We start from the raw sequence: 17,046 nt of genomic DNA, 5'->3' as shown, positions 1-17,046 counted from the left end.
TTCGGTATCACCTCCCAAGGCTCCCCAAGGTTGTCCTGAGGAAACCCTGCCCTCTAGGCTGGGCACTCACTCCCTCGGTGCAGAAAGAAGGGCAGGTGACCAGCCACTAAGCCCATCTGGGAACAAGCTCAGAAGTGGGAGAGCACTGATGCTGAGCCTATTTCAGTGGCTAAAGGCACAGGGCTGGAGACGGAGGGGTTGGCTTGGGAACTAGTTGTTTTGTGGGGCAGTCTGAAGACCCCCAGAGAATGTGAGACAATGAAACAGCTGGGTGTCCCACAAACCACTTTCCAGGTGTGTGGCTTCAGGCAAATTTTTATTTATTTGTTTGACTTTTTAGGAGCCTTGGTTTTCTCATCCGTAAAATGGGGACAATAAGAGTGTGTATTCTTGGAATAGATGTAAGAACGTACTGAGATCATGAGAGTAAGACGTCTAGTCTTGGCACACAAAGTAGGTGCTCGATAAATGTCAAGTGACTCTCTTCCCCCACTTCCTCCTCAAAGTGCCAGATACAGTCCTGGACACAGAGCAGGTGTTCAGTAAATAGACAACAGCACTGTTATTTTTAAAGCACTCAGCACTTGATTGACTCTTAATAACTGGAAGTTCTCTCCCCCTGCCAAGTGGTAGCTCTGTCAATGTTATACTGAGACAGGATAGACAAAATGACACTCTGAAATGTCCCTCTGGCTTAAACATTATATGATTTAAAATTAAAAAAAAAAAAAAGCAATACCCCCACTGCAGAAGAGTCAGTGAGTGAAGCTTCAGAAGACCACACCCCATGTGCCCTGGCACCCAGGGCAGGGGAGTGCCACGGGAATAGAAAGAACCCAGGAGGAAATGAATCCTGAGTTCTGGACCCAACCTGCCACTGAGTGGCTGTGTGACTTTGAATGAGTTTCCTAACCTCTCTGGGCCTCAATGTCCTTGTGAATCAAAGGGCTTGGACCAGGTGAGTTAAGGACCCAGGCTGCATCTCTGTGCCCCCAAGGCTGGGTCTGGGGAGGGAAAGAGTGTAGCTGAGATTGTCAGGGACACTACAGGCTTTGTAGACAGGTCATTTCCCTCACTGTGACAGGCAAGCTCTTCTCTGGGTGGGTGGCAGGGAAGAGGCAGGGGGAGAAACAGATTTTGCGCTTTCTCCTCCATGGACCACAGTGCCTGCGATGGGGACCCCGACATTGGGGTGAGTCGCTGGAGGACCAAAGCGTGCCTCCTTCTGCAGGACATCCCTCACCCCAGTACAGAGGACCTGGGCACGTGTGGTATCACTCCTCGGGCCTGCATTATTTAGAGGGAGCTCTGAGTGCCAGGACTGTAGCACTGAAAACACTGAGAAGGGCAGCAACGCCAGCCCTTGGGGAACAAAGGCACCTGGGCCAGAGCCATGCCAACTCACCAATGGCCGTGAGGAAGAGCCCAGCCTGGTCGATGGGGATGAACCCTTCCTCCTCATAGTAGTTGACGGTGACCTTGATGGGGGGTGGGGCACATTGGGAGAGAGAGAAGAGCAGAGATCACAGATCACAGGCGGGAAGATCCAGTGACCACCCTCCCTGTCTCACACCTCACGGCCTGTGAAGCCAACCCTCTCTAAACATCTGAATTCTCTCCTCCAGGAAGTACTCCTGGGTTGGTGGGCTGTTTCTCTCAGGTTATCCAACTAGATAGGGGACTCCCTTCTCTGAGTGCATCCAGGGTGCTGTCTGCCTACCTGCCCGCAGGTGCATTCTGCTGCCTGCAGGGGGCCCCCACATCAGCCATGCTGTATGTCTGCCTCCTGATATGCAACCAGGGGGCTTAGGTGGTTCTCTTTGGATAATTCCCAGCGCCATCACTGCCATGGGGGCATGCGGTGAAGTTTATAATTAGAGAACCCAGGGAAGAGAGAGTCTGGTCTCAGCTTCACCACTTGGGCTAATCACTTTGCTGTGTGGGTGCTCAGCATCCCATCTGATACACGATAAGACGGAGGATGTCTGTGGCTGTAACTTCCAATGATTCTAATAGTCCATCATTCAGTGGCCCATGATTTTAACTTTCCATGAAGCCATCATTCCAGGGTCTAACACCAGGCTGTCTAATATGGTAGTCACTGGCTACAGGTGTTTACTGAGCACTTGAAATGTGGCAAGTCTGAATTGAGATGTTCTACAGTGTGAAATTCACACCAGATTTAGACTTGATATGAAAAAAAGATGTAAGTTATCTCATCAATTTTTTTTATATTGATGTCATGTTGAAATAATATTTTGATATATGGAGTTAAGCAAAAGATATTATTAAAATTAAGTCAACCTGTCTTTTTGCTCTTTTAATGTGGTTGTTAGAAAACGGACAATGACACACGTGGCTTGAGTTCTGCTTCTATTGGGCAGCAGTGGTCCAGCCTGTCTTGATGCACAGCCCCTGGTTCCCACGGCCCTCAGAGGGACATGTCCCCAGCCACAGTACCTTGTCGCTGCTGGCCTCAGTGCTCGCCCGGCTCATGGTGAGCCGCAGTGTGGTGCTGGGGGAGAGGGCCCAGCGCTGTTTGCCATTGGTGGCTACCTCCTCGGCTTGCCCATCACGCACCACCTCCACGCGCACACGCTGCGAGTGCTTCAGGCTGAAAGTTTGGGCCCCGGCTGGGGCTGCGCTGTAGGGAGAGAGGACACAGGTCATGGGGGTCCCTGGGCAGGCAGGACAAGGGGCTTCAGGAGGAAACTCCTGGAGAGGCAATGTTGCAAGGACCCTCCCAGGCCTCCTGGTCTAGGGGAGCCCCCAAGGACCCAACTGTACTGTAATCACCTGGTAGTGAAGGGCACACATGTTAAAAATACAGATTCCTTCAGCCAATCTTATACCCAATGAGTCAGAATGTTCCAGGGTGGGACCTGGGGAATCTGCATTCTTAACAAGCTTTTTTGTGCTTCTGATGGGTAACCAGCTTTGGAGCCACATGGTTCTGTAGTGGTGGAGGACTGAGGCCCAGAGAGAGGAATGAATTTGCTCCGAGGACAGTGCTAGGCCTACAACCCTGTCTCCCAACCCCTGTCCAGTGTCTGAGCTGGAAGCCAGGAGAATTCAGCGGACAGTGAGGAGGCAGGCATTAAACACTGGGTATGCATACAGCATGGAGCCTGGAACTTGTGTCTTAAAGGGGTAAGGGTGGGCTGGCTCTTTCACATAAAGACCCCTCTTTTCAGCCACAGCTTTCATGGCTTGGAATTCTGCCCTCTGAGAGTCATTCCTTGGGAAGTGGTGTTCTATTGAAAGAAATAATTTTGGAATTCTTGAAAAGCCATCAAGATTTCAGAGCAGGGAACTAACCGGTTTGACCTGGCTGCTAAGGACTGACTGTCTCCTCAAATTCAGGTGCTGAAGCCCAAACACATTCTCTAACACCACATACAAACATAAACTCAAAATGGATTAAAGACTTAAATGTAAGACCAGATACTACAAAACTCCTAGAAGAAAACAGAGGCAGAACACTCTTGACACAAATCACGGTAATATTTTTTTGGATCCGTCTCCCAAAGTAAAGGAAACAAAACCAAAAATAAATAAATAGGACCTAATTAAATGTAAAAGCTTTCACACAGTAAAGGAAATCATAAACAAAACAAAAAGACAGCCTATGGAATGGGAGAAAATATTTACAAACGATGTGACTGACAAGGGATTAATTTCCAAAATACACAAACAGCTCATACAACTTAATATCAAAAAACCAAAAAATCCTGCTGTACAGCAGAAATTAACAAAACACTGTAAACATTCAATTAAAAAAAGTTAAAACAAGCAAACAAACAAACCAGTTGAAAAATGGGGCAGAAGACCTAAATAGACATTTCTCTAAAGAAGTCATACAGATGGCCAACAGGCACATGAAAAGATGCTGAATATCGCTAATTATTAGAGAAATGCAAATCAAAACTCCAATGAGGTATCACCTCACACTGGTCAGAATGGCCATCATCAAAAAGTCTACAAATAATAAATGCCGGAGAGGCTGTGGAGAAAAGGAAACCCTCCTACACTGTTGGTGGGAATGTAAATTGGTGCAGCCACTATGGAGGACAGTATGGAGGTTCCCTAAAAACTAAAAATAGACTTAACATATGATCTACCCCTGGGCATATATATCTAGAAAAGGCAAAAACTCTAATTTGAAAAGATACACACACCCCAATGTTCATAGTAGCACTGTTTACAATAGCCAAGAAATGGAAGCAACCTAAATGTCCATCAACAGATGAATGGAAAAAGAAGATGTGGTGTACACACACACACACACACACAATGGAATATTACCCAGCCATAAAAAGGATGAAATAATGTCATTTACAGCAACATGGATGGACTTGGGAGATTACCACACTAAGTACAGTAAGTCAGACAGAGAAAGACAAATATCGTATGATATTACCTATATGTGGAATCTAAAAAATAATACAAATGAATTTATTTACAAAACAGAAACAGACTCATAGACATAGGAAACAAACTTATAGTTACCAAAGGGGAAGGGGACAGAGATAAATTAGGAGTTTGGGATTAACATAAACACACTACTATATATAAAATAGATAAACAAGGACCTACTGTATAGCACAGGGAACTGTATTAAATATCTTGTAATAACCTATAATGGAAAAGAATCTGAAAAAGAATATATATATATACATATATACACACATACATACATACATTATATATGTGTATGTATATATATATATATATATATATATATATATATATATATAAATAAAACTGAATCACTTTGCCGTACACCTGAAACTAACACAACATTGTAAATCAACTACACTTCAATTGAAAAAAAAAAAGGACCTAACACTGTGGGTTCATCTTCAAGTTAATGTTCTTACTTTAGAGTGTATTGTAAAAGGGCCTTATAATTCCCTCCGTAACAAGTTTGAGATCTCAACTTAGATTTTCCTTCCAGGGTTTTTAAAGTGCAAATTTAAAATAAGATTTCATTTAAACACAGCTCAACATTTTGTGATGCTTTTGTGGCTCAGACCCTAAAAAGTAGGCCAGAATACCGTATTTTATTAGAGACCATGTTTCTTTGTCTACAGTATCCCAAGTGAATGGTCTCAAGTTAGATCTCCCTGTATATAATAATGAGGCTAATGATGACAGTAATAAAAAAAAAACCTAATTAAAAAAAAAAGATACTGGCTTGAGGGGAGGTAACAGGAAGGACAGGGAGACAGGGCTGACAGATTTACTGGATCTCCAGCCCCTGGTCTGAAGATTCCCAAAGGCTGAAGAGTGCTCAGAGGGATTTAGGTGGGATTCTCATTGGCTTTGGGACTAAGCTGTAGGGACAAGTGTCTGCCTCAAAGGCATGCCTGCTATTTTGAAGGCCTGGTGCTCTTGGGTTCTAGAATGGCTCTGGGCATCAGAATCATCAGGGGGTACTGTTTAAATCTTCAGGTGTTTTTTTTAAGGGTTACAGATTTGTGGATCCTAGCCCCGGAGAGTTTGGCTGGCATGACGGAGGCACGGCTGGGGCCGCTGAAGTTGTGAGCAGTGGCCAGGGCTGAACGAGAGCTTCAGATCAGCGGTTCTCAAAGTTAGGACTGGCAGCAGCAGCATTACCCAGAGGGCTTGTCAAAACACGGATGGCTGGGTTCCTTCCCAGGGTTTCAGACTCAGCAAGCCTAGAGTGGGGCCTGAGAATCTGCATGTCTACCATGCTTCCAGGAACTGTTGGTGTTGCTGGTCCAGGGGCCACAGTTTGAGAACCACTGGTCTAGATGTGCAGGGGTGCACTGTGGTGCTTAGAGCCCTGGGATGGGATGGCCAAGGCCCTGAGTAGGAGTTTGTAGAGGCCACCAGTCAGGGCCTCTGATCCAGGCCACAGGGATGCTTCAGGGGTTACTGGCAAAGACCACTGGTCTCGGGCACTGGCAGGAGAGAGTGGACGAGCGTCTGGCAGCCCATGGCCAGTGCTGGGAAAGGAACTCGTAAAAGAAGCTCCAGCACCACTCTGTTTCTCGCCTGTGCCCTTCTAACTCCTCAGCCCATCATGGGGACACTGGGTTGATCTGAGGCTGGACACTTGTTGGCTGTGGTCTGCTGCCCTCCGTTCACGTCCATCATCAGGAGAGGCACAGAGTCCGGGCAGAAACCCTGGATCAGGTGCACATGTGCAGAAGGTTTGGGTTCATCTGTCACTGACGCACTGATGGCGACTTTAGTGTGTCCCTTGCACCTCTGAAGTGTCCATTTGTTGACCTATAAGGTGCAGGATGACTGTCCATCCCTCCTGACCCTCAGGCCTTGTCTCTCATTCCTCAGGATGGTGCCTGCATTTTGCCTCATGGTGTTGCCACAGGGTGTCTGCTCTCCTCTGGATTGTAAGCCCCTAGGGCATGGCCTAGCTTTTAGGATGCACAAATTGAAATTGGACTTATGTATTAATTAAATGTGTTATCTTTTTATGGCAATGGATAAAGGCTTGCCATTTACAGTAATATTATAAGATCTCCACTTAAAGTTCTAAGAAAATATGAGTTGGTTTAAAAAATTTTAAGTCAATATTGGAATATGGTTTTGGTAAAATCATAAGAGTCTGGACAACCATGGGCTCAGGTCTGGGAAACATTCCTCTTGTGCAAGTCCTGGCTTTGACCATCAACCTGCTGGATGGCCTGGGGCAAGGTGCTTGTCCTCTCTCAGTTTCATCAAGTGTGAAATGAGAGGATGGGACCAGGTCAGAGGTGGTTGGAGTCTGGGGAGCACAGAGAGGGCAGGCCTGGGCAAAGGGGTGGGAGGGAGGCACTGTTATTCCATCCGCTTGTATATATTGGGTTTCTGCATACAACTCTATTTAGAAAAAAAAAACTTTATAAATTCATGGGGCAGGATGATCTTTTAAGGCCCCGACTCTGACAGTAGTTGTTGTAAATGATGCTTCCCGCCAACTTCATCCCTCTGAGCCAGTGAGAAACTGGAGGAGGCCCCAAAGGATGGGGGTTAGCTAATGCCCCGCCCACACTGGAGCTCTGGGGCCCCACACCCTCCCATCCCAGCACCAGTCCTGCTCTGAGCTGAGTAAACAGCTATTCTTAGAGAGGCCCTGGCTGAAGCAACAAAGGCACCCATTGTCCCCTGCAGATCCTGCTGGCCGCCTCCCTCCCCAGGAAGAACCTCTCAGAACCCCCCACAGAAACCCAAGAGCCAGGGGCCGCCGGCACCTCAAATGTTCCTGGAGGCTGCAGGGAGGGGCCCAGGGAGGAATAGAGGGAAATAAAGCAGGGATGGTGGTGGCCATGGTCTCCTGCTTATGGGAAAGAGATTAAAGATATGTGAACAGAAGGACAGGCTGGGACCACGTCTGCTCGGCCCTCCACTGCAGCCCAGTGCTCAGGACATGGCCATGCTCAATATATAATTTGGGAATGAATGAATGAATGAACCCACCCTTCTTGGTTTCCCAAACTGTATTACCAGAGTGGTTTAACAAAATGAAATCAGCTTACTTGCCTGCTTGAAAATATTCAGTGGCCCCTGACTGCTTACCACACAATAAAATCCAACTCTGTAGCCTGGTCTTCACCCAGTGGAATTCAGCCACCGCATCTTAACTCAACTCTCCGGCCTCCTTTCCTGCATCTCCTCCCTGCCTCAACTCCCTGTGTTGCTTCATCTCACCATTCATTTGCATATGCTGTTCCTTTTACCTGCATACTGTTCCCTGACTTCTCTGCCTGGCAACTGCCCATACCTCTTTGAAGACCCAACCAGATCAGTTTGTCTCCATCCATATTTATCTTCCCTTGTGACAGTTAGCTCCTTGAAAGTAGAGATTTTATTTTATTTTTGTTTTAGCACCTGCTTTAGCATAGGCACACAATGAGTATAGCTTAAGGCAGGAAGGGCTGGAAGAGGGGGCTTGCTTATGTGGTCATTCATTCACCCAACATGCATTTATTGAGCACCTACTATGTGCCAGGCATATACTAGGTGCTGGGGCAGGGCAAAAGAGATAAAATGTTCCTGTGGCCCATGGAGCACATATTCTAGTGGAAGAGGGAGACTTTCAATGGATTACACAATTAATTGTGTGATTACAGCTGTGATAATTGCTATAAAGGAGAAGTATGGATTGCTAAGAGGCCCTGGCCTGGAGGTCAAGAAAGGATTCCTGGAGGAAATGGCATTAGAGTTGCGGTTTAAATTTTACACTCTAAACGACAGATGAAAATTAATTAGACCAGTGGTTCTTAACTTCCAGTGTGCATCACTGTCACCTGAAAGGCCATTTAAGATACAGGTTGTCGGGCTACCCCCGGAATTTCTGATTCAGCAGATCTGGGGTGGGTGCTGAGAAACTGCATTTCTTTCCCCACCCCAGCTTTACTGAGGAACAACTGTCAGATATAACTGTGTGTATTTAAAGTGTATAACATGATGATTTGATATACAGATACGGTGGGAGGAAACTGCATTGCTAACAAGCTCCCAGGTGATGCTGTGGCTGTTGGTCCAGGGAACCACTGAATTGGACAAAGCGAGGAGGGAAGAGGAGCAGAGATTTCCAAGCGGCAAGGACATCTTGGGCAATGGCCTGGGGTAGACCTTAGCCCAGCATGCTCAAGAAACTGGAAGGAGGTTAATGTGGCTGGAGTTTATAAGCGAGGAGGAGGGAGAGTGGTGGGTGGAGATGACCCAGGTCAAGGCGAGAGCTGGCCTTTCCCCCGAGGGCACTGAAGCTCTGGGCAAGGGAGACATGATCATTTTTGCACTGCAGACAAATCACCCAGGGCACAGGGTGGGGAATGGATTCCAGATAGCAACAGTGAGAAAAGGAGAACCAGGGAGAAGTTGGCTGCAGCTGTCCAAGTGAGCGATGCTGGTTGAGTGGGACCCAGTGGCGGCCGTGGAAATGGAGAGAGATGGCCACTTGGTTGGGGTCAAACAAAGGAACTTTGAGCAAGATTGTATCAGATGTAGAAGGAGTATCAGATGTAGAATGGGAATGCTGGGCATTGTGACCTAACATCTGCTCAGCCCCACAAGTGCTGTGTAGCCTCTGGGAACTGAGTCAGCCTCTCTGGTCTTCTCTTAGTCAGTGGGGAGGGTCCCCAGCTTGGCTTGTCAGGGCTGGGACACTCACTCAGCCCCAGACTTGAAGGCACAACGTGCCTGCTACTTGCTGGCATCTGGCTCTCTCTGCTTGTCCGACTGCCCTGGGCCTCATTAACACCAGTGGGGCTTACTCCACAGTGAACTCAGCTCCTGGCAGCCTGGGTGTGACATCCTGTCCTTGGGTCTTTGCAGGAATCTGAGGGGGTTCGTGGATGCTAACCTGGCATGCAATCCCATGGCGAGCACCCTCCAGGAGCTGCCTGGAGTTGTGGTGGCCAGAGCCCTGAGGTGGGTCACTGGCCTGGACAGGGATCACTGAAGACAAACGATGAGGTCTGTTTTCAGACCACCTTCTCCTGAGCCTCGTAAGCTCAGCAGCCACCCTCGCTAGGCATTGGTGCTTCCAGCTGCCCAGGGGCCCTCTCCTTAGGGAAGAAACAATCTAATCCACTGTCACTCCCTCCCCAAACACCTTCAATGACTCCCCACTGCCTGCAGAACAAAGTCTAATGCCTGAGCCTGGCATTCAAAGCCCCAGGTTAAGCTTATCAGTGCTCTAGTTTTGCACTCCAGGCCATGGAAACTATGCCCTTTCTGCCCCCACATGTCCCAACTTTCTTGCCAGTACTTGTGCTGCTGCATGGCATGTCCTGGTCACACTGAGAACCCCTGTCCATCCCTTAGCTAGGTTGCCACCTCTGCCAAGAAGTCTTTCCTGATTCCATCAGCCTGGATTCTTCTCTCTCACCCTTTGTGGGTGCCTCAAACAACACTTATCCAACATTTCTCTCCCCTGAACATCGTAAATGCTTTGAAGCCATAGCTCATTATTTGTTTTAATCCTATTATGATAAACCCAATACTAATTCATACTATAACTACTTATTCAGTCTTATGTACTAGGCTTTGTTCCAAGTCCTTGGGCCACCTGATCTCAGTCCATAACCCCATGAGGCCTGTATTTAATATTATCCCATTTTGCAGATGAGCATGTTGAGGCCCGCAGAGGGCAAGAACTTGCTCCAAGTCTCAGGGAAAGACTGTAACAGGTAGAGTGTGGGGTAAACTCAAACTTTCTGAGCTCCCAGCCTGGCTGCTTCCTTCCAGGGAGAGGATCCAGAGGTTACAGTCCTCTCTAAAGGTCCTCCGGGTAGGGACACTTGGTGGTGAGGAGGAGTGTCAGGCCTGGCTCAGGAGAGGATCAGATGAGAAGCCCCTAGGAACCTCTAGAGTTCCCTACTTATTTTGCAGGTGGGGATCAGAGGGCCAAAGAGGGGACACAAAAGGCTGGCTTCCTGCCCTGGGCTTTTGGGTGAGTGACCAAGAGAAGCAGGCTTAGGCCAGCCAAAGCCTGGGGCACAGGGCCTGGCATGGCTGGGCTGGACAGAGCTGCCTCTGAAAACTGGCCTCCCCCAAAGTTTAACAGGTGTGCCTGTCCAGCTGGGGGTGGGCACTTGGGTGAACCCCTGCCACCATGTTCCACCTGACTCAGGGCTCTGTGAGTAGGGAAGGAAGGCTCTCAGGGACCCCAGCTGTGCAGGGGGCTGTGGGCTCAAGCCACAGGGTGCCGGGTGTTCCTTTGGACCCTGCCATGCCCTGGGAACTAGCCTGAAACCTGAGCCCTGGAGCGGCTCCTGGCTGGGCCTCCTGTTTAGGGTTGAAGGCTCTGGGTGTTGTTCTAATTTATGGGCCACCTGACCTGCCCTGAATTCCACTTACTGTCATTCTCTGGGGAATACGTGCTGCTCTGGCCAAGCTCGGCCATCTGCTCTTGACCTTCCATGGGCCTGTCCAGTGGTACCCATCCCTTGAGGCTGGGGGTGGAGAGCTCAGCCCAACAACAGGCCAGTCCACAGGCATCCCTGGCCACATTCATCCATTCATTCACCTAACCAAGGAGCCCTTCAGTGACCTGAGGGCAAGACGTTCATGGGAACGAGGAAGGCAGCGAGCATGGAGGAGGTCACGCCTAAAACACGAGTCCCTGAAGGCAGCCCAGCCGAGCGATCAGGGGCCTGGGCTCTGCACCGCCACCATCTACCAGCTGTGCCATCTTGGACAAACATTCTTTACCTCAGTTTCCCCAATAATAGTACCTAACTCATAAAGTTGTTGTGAGGTTTGAACACGTGTAAATTATTAAATACACACGAGCTGAGTGTGCAAGGTGCCCAAAGGCTGCCTGGTACAGAATAAGTATTCAATAAATGTTAGCTTGTAATATTAAGTAAATAATGAGATCTGAAAAAAAAAAGACAATAGTGATGAGGTAGAGAGTGCCTGGTGGGGCTTGGGGTAGGGTACCATGAAATGGGGGGAGTCAAGAAAGCTGCTTGGAGGAGGTGATGTGAGCTGAGACTTGATGGATGAAATGCCAGGCTTGCAGAGGTCTGGAGAACAGTGCTCCAGTCAGAGGGAACAGCGCCTGCAAAGGCCCTGAGGTGGGGATGAGCTTGGTGCCCTCAAGGGCCAAAAGCATCCACAAAACCAATGTGGCTGGAGTTTGGGGTGTGCAGGGGAGTCAGCAGGAGATGGGATCAGTGAGGCGGGGCCTGGCATCCTATGGGGAGGGGAGACCATGGCATCCCAAGTCCCCATTACTTCAAACCGGCCCTGTGTCCATTCCACCCTCTACCTGGGCCGTGAGCAGACCCTCCCTGGCCTTTGTCCTAGGGATACTTTCTAAAACACTCACACCAACCATGAGTCGGAGAGAGGAAGTCTGGGAGTGAGGTGGGGATGAATTTAGATCCTCCAGGCTCTCCCCCAAGGCAGGATACACAACTGTCCTGTGCCCTGTTTACCCAGCACTTTACTGTGCTGACGTCTAGGATCTCCCGCCCTGGTACCCCCTTTCCTGTCTTCTGCCAGAGAGTGATGGGGAAGGCTCTGCCAGGAGAAAAGGCTGGTTAGCCTTTTCTAACTGGTTGGGGTATCTCAGAGAAAGGGGCAGGGGATCACCCCGACAGCCTACCTCATGGGCTCATCACTAATTCAAACATAAGCAGAAGAAAGTTCTGCAGAGGCAAGAGATAGTTGTTAATATCATCTCTGCCCTGAAGCTCCTGAAGACCTCAAGATACTGGTCCTGACCTCTCTCCACTAGGGAGAAGGGGAGAGCTGCCCAATGGAGAAATTTCACCCTCCTGGATAGATGCATAAACCAAGGGAGGGATAGGAGAAGCTGTCTGCCCAGCTTTGTTTGTGGGTCGGGGGAGAGCTGGGCAGAGTCCGATCCTCCGTTAATTTACTCCAACGCTGCCCTTCCTCCAATCCCTCCAGGCTCTGGGGGTGCCTGGCAGGGGTAAATGGGGAGGGGAAACCAACATGGGATGCCACTCACTCCGTGCCGTCTCTCCAACTTCAAGCCAGAATCAGATGGGGACCCAGGTCAGCCCTAGTGAAGAAGCAGCTGCCAGCTAGAGGGGCCGTCGGGGGAGAGTGTGTGGACAGGATGTACTTGTGCCAGATTCAAGATAAGGACACGGAGAGAGGTGGGAGGAACAAGCAAGTATCCTTAACAACTATCACAAAGTAAATCTCTAGAAAAAAAATCCTACTTCCTTGTTTCTGCGCATCTATTTATAGCTTGCTGGATACCAGCACTCAGAGTGTGGCTGGGTCAGGGTATCCATCCCCAAAGGGCCAGTTTTGCTAGGAGAGGGTGGTGACCCACAGGGCCTGCTGAGGAAGGGGCAGGCAAGGCCCTGTCTGTGTGTTTGGAGGGGAAGGAAGCGTGTGTACATCTCAGGAAAGGGGGCCCAGAGCCCTTGGAAAGGGGGTGGGTGTTGAGATCTGTTCACCTTTGTGACTCAGGAGTGAGGGGTCAAGATACCACCCCCTACTCTAATTTGAAAAGACACATGCACCCCAATGTTCATAGCAGCTATTTACAATAGCCAAGACATGGAAACCATCTAAATGTCCATCAACAGATGACTGGATAAAGAAGTTGTGGTGTATTTATACAATGGAATACTACTTACTCATCCATAAAAAAATAATGCCATTTGCAACAACGTGGATGACCTGGAGATTATTATTCTAAATAAAGTAATCCAGAAAGAGAAAGAAAAATACCATATGATATCACTTATATGTGGAATCTAAAAAAAAAGGCACAAATGAACTTATTTATAAAACAGAGACAGACTGACAGACATAGAAAACAGACTTGTGGTTACTACGGGGGAAAGAGGGTAGGAAGGGATAAACTGGGAGTTTGAGATTTGCAGATACTAACTACTATATAAAATACATATACAACAAACTTCTACTGTATACACAGGGAACTATATTCAATATCTTGTAGTAACTTATAATGAAAAAGAATATGAAAACAAACATATGTTTGTATACATATGAATGAAACATTAGGCTGTACACCACAAGTTGATGCAACATTGTAGAATTACTACACTTCAATTTTAAGAAAAGCTATTAATAAATTTAAAAAAAAGACACCACTGCCTTACTAACTGGACCCAGGGTCCACCAGGCCTTGTCGCTTGGTGTCTCCTTGGAGATTGGAGACCCTGGGGCATCACATGGGGTCATGAGTCAGGATGTGTGTCTGACTAGTCAGTTCCTCTGGGTGGGGAAGGGCTCGGTGGGAAGCGGAAGGTTGATGGGGGGTGGGTGAGGTCTCTGGGGGCAGTGGGCTCATGGCCTGGGTGGAGGGTGACAGGCCCTCCAGTCCAACCTGCTCGTTTTAGGGTCTCACAGGCTATCGTACAGATTAAGAGCATGAGTTCTGAGTCAGACAGAACTGGACCTGAGTCCTATGTGACATCAGGCAAATGGTTTCACCTCTCTGAGCCTCACTTTCCTCACCTGCAAAATGGGAGGCTCCTAGGATGACCTCCAAGGTCTGTGGGAGGAAGAGAAGAGACAATGCACTTGGTTTGGAAGTGCTGTTACCTCCCGCTGCTAATATTGACCGGAGTCTCCCCACTACAGCTGTCAGGAGTACCAATAGCGCGGAGCCCCGGCTCCTTAGTTCCAGAAGGGGCTTCCTTCCACTAGCCCAGTGGGTCTCAACTGGGGGTGATCTGTCCTACCAGGGACAGCTGGCATTGTCTGGAGGCATTTCTGGTTGTTACAACTGGGGGGTTGTTACTGGCATCCAGGGGTTAGAAGCCAGGGATGCTGCTAAACATCCTACGATGCACAGGACAGTCCCTGATAACAAAGATTTATCTGGGCTCAAATGTGGTAGTGCCGAGGCTGAGAAGCCCTGCTCCAGACCTGCGCTGTTCAGTACACACAGTGGCCACCAGCCACCTGTGGCTACTGAGCACCTGAAATGCAGTGAGTCCACATAGAGATGTGCTATAAATATACAGCATTGAATTTCAAACACTTCACATGATGTAAATGATCTCATTAATAATTCTGATATTCACTACATATAGAAATGATACTATTTGGGTTCTATTGGATTAAATAAAATACATTATTGAAATTAATTTCTCCTGTTTATTTTAACCTTAAAGATGTGGCTACTAGAAAATTAACAATTACACGTGTGGCTCTATTTGTGGCTTGCATTCTATTTCTGCTGGACCCTGTAGGTCTAGAAGGCACTGCTTCTCTTGGGGGTGGTGGAGAGTCTTAAGTGAAGTGCAGGTGCAGGAGGGTCACTGTGACTGAGAAAGGACGAAATGGATCATCACACCTCTGCCCCCGCCAGAGGGGAGATGAGTCCACACCGCCCCCACGGGGGCTGGGCCTCTCTGCCAGGACAGAGGATGGGGAGGGGGCCCGGGTCTGAACCCTTTCTTTACTCGTCACCCCCTACTGGAGGCACCACGCCAGCCTTTTAGGCTGCACTAAAAGTGCCCCAGTGAACAAACAGGCGGGTATGTTGACAGCTGAGGCTTAGAGACCTGACCGTCCTGGCTTCTGGCCCACTTCCTGGCAGTGCCCAGTCTAGGACTGGGGGTGGGGAAGGGAGGGGAGCTCTCCCGGGCCACTGAGGCCTGGACCACACTCCTCTTCTGTGTTATGACCCTCAGAAACCAGCCCTGAGGTTTACATGTGGACAACTGAGGCCAGGAGCCAATGAGTGGAGAAGGTCCCTGGTCTGCACAGTAACCGACCCTTTGCTCTCGGGGAAGGCCAGTGCCTGCTAAGGAGGTGGCAAGGGACCAGCCTAGCAGGATTGCCAGGGCCGCTGGAGGTGACAGAGAGAATGCGCTGGGGAGGGTGTATGGGAAGACACAGGGATGCGGTTTGGTGGGGGCCTGGGAGAGCAGGGTGCTCCAGATGACAAAACGATTTGGGGACAATAAGCCACTTTGGCACCTCCAGCTTAGCTCAAGGCACAGAGCGGTCTAGGGGACCTGCTCAAAGGTAACAGCATGGGGTCCCACCCTTGAGTCAAGCATGCTCCCTCCTCTCAGCACTGACCCCTCCCACGCTGGCAGTGGGGAACATTTCAGATGCTTGGAATAGAGGGTTGCAGGATCCCACCCTGGACTCTCCAACTGTTCACTCACACGAGCCACACCTTTGCCAGGCCTCTCCCCCCTCTCCCCCCCCCCCCCCCGCACCATAGGGAGGTGGATCGTTAGACTTGGCTGCTTCCTGGGGGCTGGGGATAGTGGTGGCGCTCTGACTTCAATTCCCCCACCCTATGTCTGCTGTCCCAGAAATCCTGCACCCCACCAAAGTTCATGGACAGGAGAAAAGGGTGGGTGGGAAAGGGTCCTGAATCAAGAGAGCTCTTCTGATAAAAGACCCTACCTCCACACCCTCCATTTGGTGTAACAAGGTCCCTCCCTGACCCCAGGGTGAAGTCGGGGAAGGCATCTGGGGACATGGAACTCACGGCCAGTGAGCAACCACCAGCAGCCCCTACAGGGTGAAATTGGAGCCCGAGCAACCCCCAGGGCCAGGCTCTGCCCCAGGGCAGCTCCCCTCTGGCCCTGCCCCAGTCCTCAGCAAGTCCTGAAGGAAAGCTCAGCTGATCTGGGGGGTGGGGCGAGGGGCTAGGCTGAGGTGAGTGGTGAGCCAGTAGGGTCTGAGGGAAGGGACCGCATTAGGCAGGTGCTGAGGGGAGAGCGGGGAAGGGAAAGAGGAGAGGATGGCCAGGAAGCTGCTGGGGTGCTGAGGTCGTCCTGAGGGGATGGAGAGGGTCAGGCAGTCGGAAGAGTGTGGTGAAGGGGCAGGGGTCTGAGAAAGGAGTAGCGAGGGAGCTGGGGCTGTGTCAGGGTGTCTGGGAGGGTCTCTGGATTTCCGGGAGTCTGACACAGGGTTTGGGGGCTGTCAGATTTCTGGGAGAGGTTCTTAGGATTTCTGGGCGCGGGGGCTCAGATGAGGGACAACTCGGGCTGTGCGTGTCCCCGATCCGGGGAAGGTCTCAGGATTTCTGTGGCTCGGATTTCGGGCAAAGCCCAGGGGGTCGAGGGGGTCTCAGGGCGGCGCAGCGACCTGGCTCACCTGTAGACATCGGTCCAGAGGTGCGTGCCCAGCACGTACACCGCCTCGACGCGGCTCCCGTACTGCAGCCGCACGGTCCGCTCGCGCAGCATCTTCCCTGTGTCCGGTCCCGTGCACGACCTCGCTCTTCGGGGTTCGGCCGAAGCACCTGCCGCAAAAGAGCCCCTCCAGCTGGCCGCACAGGCCACGGCCCCACGCTCTGCCTTTATCCTGCCGCCGGTGGGCGGGGCGGCCCTTCGGCCTCCTCTCGCAGTGGGCTGTGGGCCAGTCCGTCAAACGTGGCCACGCCCCCAGCTATTTTCCGCCCCCCGCCCCGTGGTCGGGATGAGGTCAGGAGTTGCCAGTTTCCGCCTTTCCATGGTTGATTTGCTCGTTCTTTCATTCAACATACTTTCAGTGGGCCCCCAGCTGCCCGGCGCCAGGACACGGGGCCCGTCTCCCCGCTGGGAACCCCTAGCCCTGCGGGGCAGATCATACAAATGTGGAGCT

The 17,046-nt window shown here is 50.2% G+C and overlaps 1 protein-coding gene across 1 annotated transcript in view; it reads right to left on the bottom strand.

Annotated features, from left to right (window-relative positions):
- Positions 1–16,745, bottom strand: part of PADI2 (peptidyl arginine deiminase 2) — a 47,969-nt gene extending 31,224 nt beyond the window's left edge. Inside the window, exons 1-3 of the mRNA XM_031464178.2 lie at positions 16,558–16,745; positions 2,461–2,644; positions 1,406–1,478 (exon numbers count right to left, since the gene is read on the bottom strand). Of these exons, the coding sequence (XP_031320038.1) occupies positions 1,406–1,478; positions 2,461–2,644; positions 16,558–16,649 (349 nt within the window). The 5' untranslated portion in view covers positions 16,650–16,745. The remainder of the gene's footprint in view (positions 1–1,405; positions 1,479–2,460; positions 2,645–16,557) is intronic.
- Between the last annotated feature and the right edge of the window lie 301 nt (positions 16,746–17,046).

Source organism: Camelus dromedarius, chromosome 14 (assembly GCF_036321535.1).
Source record: "Camelus dromedarius isolate mCamDro1 chromosome 14, mCamDro1.pat, whole genome shotgun sequence".
In the NCBI taxonomy this organism is placed as follows: domain Eukaryota; kingdom Metazoa; phylum Chordata; class Mammalia; order Artiodactyla; family Camelidae; genus Camelus; species Camelus dromedarius.
This window is presented reverse-complemented; position numbering and strand designations above follow the sequence as displayed.